This window comes from Dipodomys ordii, unplaced genomic scaffold (assembly GCF_000151885.1).
Source record: "Dipodomys ordii isolate 6190 unplaced genomic scaffold, Dord_2.0 Scaffold71, whole genome shotgun sequence".
Classification (NCBI taxonomy): domain Eukaryota; kingdom Metazoa; phylum Chordata; class Mammalia; order Rodentia; family Heteromyidae; genus Dipodomys; species Dipodomys ordii.
In genome coordinates this window covers 1,397,642-1,404,576 of record NW_012267287.1, presented here as the reverse complement: position 1 = coordinate 1,404,576, position 6,935 = coordinate 1,397,642, and the positions used below count along the sequence as shown (strand labels likewise).

The following is a 6,935-nucleotide window of genomic DNA, read 5'->3' as shown; positions in this document are numbered from 1 at the left end:
GCAGCCCCCGCTGCCCCCCATCCCGCGGCTCCCTTCTGCGGCCTGCGTGCTCCTGGGAAGCGAGGCCCGCACGGGCGCCCGCCGCTGCGGGTCCGGCCAGGCAGACAATTCCTTGAGGCTCTGGCCGCCTGAGGCCCAGCTCGGGCCTCCTGCTGCGGACGTCTGTACACAGACCCGGCTGTGTGGGCATCCCTGCCTCCCGTCAGGCCGCCAGGACGGCCTCTGGCTCGGCCAGCCCGCCTGAGCACGTCCTCCCCCTCCTCCACGTTCACCTCGCCCCAGTGGGTCCCTGGAAGGCAATGTCATGGTTGTCTCCATCTTGCAGCCTGGGGAGCCCAGAGCATAGAAAGATGCAGTTATTTGCTCGGGCCCACTCACCCCTCACACCCTCTTCCTGGGACCTCTTCACCTTCTGCTGTGATGGCAAGCCCCTGGCAGCTGGGGGGGTGCAGAGGGGCTGCCTCAGCCTGGCTGTAGCTTTCCTGCAGCCCCTCTGGGTATTTACAACCTTCCCTGGGCCTGTTCAACCCAGTCTAGACTGATGCCCTTTCCTTGTTAGTAGGCTTATCTGCAGCCGGCCCTCAGGCCGTGTGTCAGGGGCAGCCCCTTACCTGGACAGCTCTTATCGTCTGCCTCGGCAAGGGACAAGATTGGGCATGGTGAACTAGAGCGAGCGGTGGGTGGCAGGCAGGAAGGCATCCCTGGGGTAGGATGTCAGCAGTACAGTGGTTGTTCCAAGTTCTGTGAAGGGAAGGCTTGGAAGGAGGAGCTGGCACCAGGTTCTCTGAGACGGCGAGCAAAAGAATGCCTACCTCACAGACAGATGCGGTGCCAGGACAGCCCTTGGCACCGCCCAGAACGGCATTAGTGCTACTTCTCCAGGGATAGGTGCTCCTGGGACTTGCGGGTACCTGCAGGCGGAGGGCGCAGGGGAGAAGCTGCCCCAGGCTGCGGCAGAGCGCCTGTCCGCCCCCCAGGGTGTACGGAGCCCAGTGCCGCCCTCACCGGGGCGGATGGGTGGGCTTGTCTACACTGAAGGACACCTGCTGACCTCAGCCTCCCCTGTAAGCCAGCAGACCTGACTGCACGGCCACGCTGAGGGACGGCCCCCCGATGGCCAGTGAGGAGCCTCCGCGGTGCCCCTTGTGGCTTCTGTGCCGGGACTCCTTGCCCAGCCCAGGTGACCAGGAGGTCCTGCGGCCTGGAAACTGCACAGGGAGCCCAGGAACTGGCAGACCCCAGGAGGGAAGAGGAGAGGCCCGCTGTACCAGCTGGCTGTCAGGTGGTGGAAGCAGACAGGGTGGGCAGGCGCTGTGGCCTGAGTGGAGATGGGAGATGCCACTGGAAAGAGGCAGTGGCCACAGAGGCCCAGGAAGCAGGGGAACGTGGATCAGGGTCGGGGCACGTGCCTAAGCCCTGCTCCTGTGTGCCCAGCCTTCCCCAGACTGGGACGGCAAGTGACCTCATAACTGGAGGGCAGACTCTTCCGAATGGTGCTCAGGACTGGCTGCCCTGGGCTGGATGGGCAGGACAGGTGGGGCTCGGGACGTGGGACACAGTCCCCTCGGACCTACCACTCCAGGAAGCATTTGCAGCCCAGGACACACACGCACACACACACACATGCACACCATGAGCTGACCTGGCTAGGATGGCTTTGTCCTGGGCGTCCCCATCTACATGGGGACCACGTCCATGGCCACCAGGCGTGTGAGCCTGAGGAGGGCCGCAGGAGGACAGCGTTGTCCGTCTTGTTAGGACACAGTGCGCCCTGCTCAGCTGCGTCTGTGCGGTGGGATTGTTGCAGGGATACAGACGGCCTGGGGAGAGGGAAGCAGAGAAGGCAGGTGCTTGTTCCTGGGTCTTCTCCAGGGCTCCTTACCTCCCCTGTGTACTCCCGTTGGCCACACTCGGTGGCTGCGTGGCCGCGGGCCCCTGTCCCTCTGCACTCGCTGTGTGTGCCCTGCCCTGTCCTCACAGCTCTCGGAGACTCCTCAGCCCTGGGTTGCCAGCTGCTCAGCCGCCCCTGCCTTCATCACCTGGGGACTCCCTGGGCCCGGGGCTGCGGGTGCCCTCAGAAGCACTGTGGTAGTTAGTGCTGTGATGTGGGGCCTCAGAGTGAGCCCTGTCTTTCTGTCTCTCTAAACAGGTCTTCGCACAACGAACTAGAAAAGCACAGGTAAGTGGCTTTCCCGCCCCCTGTGTTTCCTTACGAGCTGCCTGGCAGGCATGGCCCACCTTCTGCTGAGGGGCAGCAGACTGGGGCCAGAGTTCAATGGAGGCAGTCTGGCCATGCTCCCCGGAGGAGGGACTGTGGGCCTGCGTGGCTCCTGCGCTCAGCTTGGAGGAGGCCCGCTCCTCCTGCCCAAGGCCCAGTTGGAGCCAGGCTCCTGACCAGAGCGTGGGTTCCTGCCCCCAGGCCTCCCACAGACAGCTAGATGGCCATGTCCCCGCAGGACTGAGGCCGGAGTCAGCCAGCAGAGCCCAGCGCAGGGGAGTGCTGCGGCTGCGTCCCCTGTGACTTGGCCTGTGTGGGGGAGGTGTGGCTAGTCGAGCACCCTCTTGGTGGTCAGTGGGAGCTCAGGCACCCGGAGCAGCCCCGTAGACCAAGGAGATCCCCGAGGACTGCTAGGTGGAGGCTGCACACATCTGTGAAATGGGCCAGTTCCATTTCCTGGTGGGGCGGGTCTGCATCCCAGACCAGAGCCTCATGGGTGTGCTGGGAAGATTGGAGTCTGGCCAGTTCTCCCCTCTCCCTCCCCCATGTCTGAACCCTTGGCAGCACCAGCTTCCGCTCCCGCGGGATGGGGCTCTGGCTGGGCGGGACGGAACACCGTGTTCCCTGAGGAGATGCACTTCCTGCACTGGTCACGTGTGTCGGGGGGCAGGGTGTTCCCAGAGGGCCATGGGGTTGGGGGCTGCTGCTGGGCTCCCAGGCCAGAGTCGCCCAGTCAGCCCTGATCAGGCCCGGCGCGGGGGCATTCTGGGGGACGCTTCCTGGAGAGCATGTCGGGGGAGCAGCCTGGGCGCAGAGGGAGGGCAGGTGGCAAGGGCAGAGGACCAGGCCTGGCCTTCATCTCTGCCATCTCTGCCCCCAGCCTGTGCTCACACTGGGCCTCAGGCATGGCTGGCAGCCTGGGTGCCCCCAGCCCAGCCAGGAGTCCTGGCCAAGCCATAGGTTTGGTGGGCCCTGAACAGCCCAAGGGCCTGAGCTTGGGGCCTGGGTAGGGGTCTCCGTCATGGCCAGGGAGGAGGGAGGGACGCTCTGGGTACCCTCGCACGCACAGCCAGGCTCACATGCCACCGGCCCTGGGGGAGAGGGTCCTCCTACTGGGCCTGGCTTGAGCCTGTGGCACCTCCTTGGACAGGTTCTCAGCCTTGCTCTGGCCCTGGTCCTTGTCTTCTAAGTCCCCCGGTAGACAAGCAGTCTGCCAGCCAGTCCAGCGCCTGGTGGCCCTTGTGGCTCAGCCCTAGGCTTTGGCCGGAGCTAGTATACAGAGGTGGCCCTTGTGGCTCAGCCCCAGGCCTTGGCCGGAGCTAGTGTACAGAGGGAGCTCTGGGTTCTCTTTGCCCTAGAGTGGCGGGTTGCACCCTAAAGGGAGATGGCGCCAGGTCCCTTTCAGGGACAGAGGCCCAGTGCAGCCCCGTGGAACCACACAGGGCGCATAGAAGGTTCTAGTGAGCTGAAGGGCCTGCAGGAGCGCTTTTGTCCCTTCGCACTGGCCGGCAGGTGACTTCCCCGGTGCCCTTTCTCCAGCGGCCTGGCCTGGTGTGGCCCAGAACGTGGCTCTGCCAGCCTGGAGCTCAGCCCTGCGGCGGAGGGGCACCGTGGCATGGAGCTCAGGGTGTTGTCTGAGGAGTGGGAGCCAGTGGCGGCAAGGCAGGAGGGCGGTGCCAAGGGCTTGGCACCGGGGGTGGTTCACGTAGGATTCGCAGGGGCTGCGTCCGCTCCGGTTCCTTTCCAAAAGGCAAAGTTCCAGCGACTCCACGGGATGCCTGGGGCCGGGACGGAGGGCTGCGGGGAGGGGCTCCGCTGGAGGCTCAGCATAGCCAGGTTCTGGGGCTGTGGGGCTCAAAGGGTGAGGACCGCCCCGGCGCCCCCACCCCACACTGGCAGAGCTGAGGGCCTCAGGCAGCCTGCCCGTCACAGCTGCTGCCCCGGGCAAGGAGCCAGGGCGACCCCGGCAGCCTGCAGCACGCACCCGCCCAGGACTGGGTGGACACGCTGAATTTTAAACAGCACATGTGTATGGTCTAGTGCCTTGCTTTGTCTCTGGAGAAATGTGTTTTTCTAAAGTGTTGTTCATGTGCTTCCTGTACTGCACCCCAAAGAGCGTCTCAATCACTTGGTCCCTGGGGTAAGAAGGGCCCCTAACGCTCCTCTGTCCCTGCTGCGGTCCTCCACTCAGCACCCCGTGAGCGCTGCCCTCCAGCCTCTCCCTCCCAGACCTCCCTGGCCTGAAGCCTGCGTAGGACCCACAGTTTGCTCCCAGGGTCTTAATGGTGCCTGTGTGGCGGGCAGTGCTGACCCCGCATCTTTGCATGCCTGGGAGGACATTATAAGACCCAAGTCCTAAGACCAGTGGAAGCGCTAGCCACAGTTACGAGCCAAGCCCACGGCAAACCACAGGTCATCGGCGCCGGCTAAGCAAGCGCCTTCTGCCCTCTTGACTGGCGTGAAGGAGAAAATGTGTATCTGCTTGTTGGAGCGCCTGTTTCCTTGATTACTCGTGAGATGGAGTGAACTTCATGTTAGATTTGCCCTTTGTGTTCTGCAACTCTCCTGTTTGTGCTCTTTGCTCATTGTTACATTGAGGTACTGCTCTTTATTTTGGATGTGTATGAGCTCAAAATATCACGAATACTAACCGTGTGTCTTTTATATGTATTGCAAATATCTTTCTATTGTTACTTGTCTTTTAGCTGTGTTTTTCCCCCCTCTTTCTTGTACAAATGTGTCTTTCTCTGTATTAGTAGCGTGGGGAGGGACTAGCATAGCAAATACCTGGAAATACAGAAGAGCGCCACGCTAAAGAAATAAACGCTGCGGCCGCCCGTGCTGGCGACGCGCGCTTCCTGCGTCGTTGTGTTCCGTGGAGTCTCTCATGTGCGTCTGCTGTTCCATTTGCTCAAACAAAACCGGGTCACTTGTCACACACGTGGTTCTGTTTCCAAACTTTTTGTTGAACACTCATGACAGGGAAATGGAGATGGAGCACAGTGATCATGTGGTTCTCTGTGGGCGGGGCGCTTTCTCTTTTGACCGTTGGTACTTGCGAAGGTCATTGTGACAGACGCAGTGAAGTGGGGGTGGCAGCAGGCACTGAGGAGACCTGACAGCACCTGGCACCCCAGCCTCGGTGGTGGCCGCAGGACAGGTGACTGGTCTTGGCAGGGCCTTTCTTCCGTTAGCTTGCTCAGCTACATGCCTCCAGCCCGGGACTGCAGGCTCACCCACTGGAGGAGAGGAGGCTGGGGTTCTGGGCGCTTGGGCGTGAATGAAGGCAGAGGGAAACCCACAAGGCCTCAGCTCCACCACACTGCCTAAGCCCGGCTCCGGCAGCGTGACTTCTCTCCCCTATCCCCTGGCCAGCCCCTGCCTCAGTATGTATTCTAGAAGTTCTTCCTAAAGTCTAACTGTTCCTCATCCAGGGGAACCTCTGGGCCTCCAGGTGCTCAGTGAGACGGTGCTGTTGACAGGTGTGGGCGCAGGCTGCAGCCTCCCTCCCTCCTTCCCTCCCTCCCCCCTCTGAGCTGGGCTGCCAGTGTCTCCCCGCAGCCTCTCCCTGCACCCAGTGACGCCTCCTCTGTCCAAGGAGGAGGTGGCAGTGCCTGCCTTCGGCCCTGCAGGGTCTCTTCAGGACTGAAGAAGACCGTGAATGTGCTGCTCCATGGCTAGGGAGAAGATGCTGGCCCTGATGGGCCGCAGGCTTTCCAAAGTCCCCAGAATAGTCCCCGCCTTGACCTGGCAGCTGTGCGCCTGAGAATCCATACTTAGCAGAGTATAGTGGCCGTGGGAGCGAGGTGGGGCCGGCAGGGCTGGGGGCAGTGCTGAGCCGCTCAGATCCAACGGCAGGGGCCAGGCAGGGGCCGTGCGCCAGCCTGCGGATGCGTGCGGCCACAGCACGGGTCCGGCTGTCACCAAGGCCACAGAGGGCCGTGGCTGCCCCTTCCAGCCCAGTGGGCCTGTCAGGAGCGGCAGCACTTGGTCGGGGAGGGGGGGTCGTGAGGCCAAACCCCCTGAGGAGATGGATTCAGGAACAAAATGTGTCATGAAGACCTAGCAAACCCGGGGTCAGGGAACTGGCCCTGAGCCCTCACACGCCCCTGTCAGCGCCACAAGAGGGACCAGGGCGCGTGCGGCACGCTGGCATTGTCTGAGTCCCGGGCCTCTGAGCCCAGCTGTGCTTAGGCAGGCTTTGCAGGGTCCCTCGAGCGCCCACATCCAGTGTGCCCCATGTGCCAGGCCAGGAGATCCCCGGGGAGGGACCCCCGCGGTGGGGCCGGGGTCTGGGCAGGAGCCGCCCGGCCCTCCCTCAGGCCCGGACCCCTCCTGCTGGCGCCTCATGGGCCTTCCTGCCTGGCCTCACGGACTGTCTCTGGCTCTTTCAGACGAGCCAAACTCAGGCTCTACCTGGAGCAGCTGAAGCAACTGGTACCCCTGGGCCCTGACAGCACGCGCCACACCACGCTGAGCCTCCTGAAGCGGGCCAAGATGCACATCAAGGTGAGCAGTGTGGCCTGCCTGCTCCTGCAGCCCTGGCTCTGCCACAGGCCCAGAGGGCCGTGGGGGCGCCTAGAGGCATGTGTTGGGAAACGATGTTTTCTGGGGGACCGTAGAACGGATGGGAGTCAAGGAGATGCCATGGCTTGGCTGAGTTTTACTAGTAGTGCCGGGGGAGGCAGTGGTGTGGGCAGGCCAGGCTGGGGGGGGG

At 63.0% G+C, this 6,935-nt stretch overlaps 1 protein-coding gene across 1 annotated transcript in view; it reads left to right on the top strand.

Moving 5' to 3' along the window:
* Window positions 1-350: 350 nt before the first annotated feature.
* Mxd4 (MAX dimerization protein 4) overlaps window positions 351-6,935 on the top strand; it is an 11,334-nt gene continuing 4,749 nt past the window's right edge. The window contains exons 1-4 of the mRNA XM_013023876.1: window positions 351-497; window positions 918-1,064; window positions 2,118-2,179; window positions 6,613-6,727. Coding sequence (XP_012879330.1) covers window positions 351-497; window positions 918-1,064; window positions 2,118-2,179; window positions 6,613-6,727 — 471 coding nt within the window. The remainder of the gene's footprint in view (window positions 498-917; window positions 1,065-2,117; window positions 2,180-6,612; window positions 6,728-6,935) is intronic.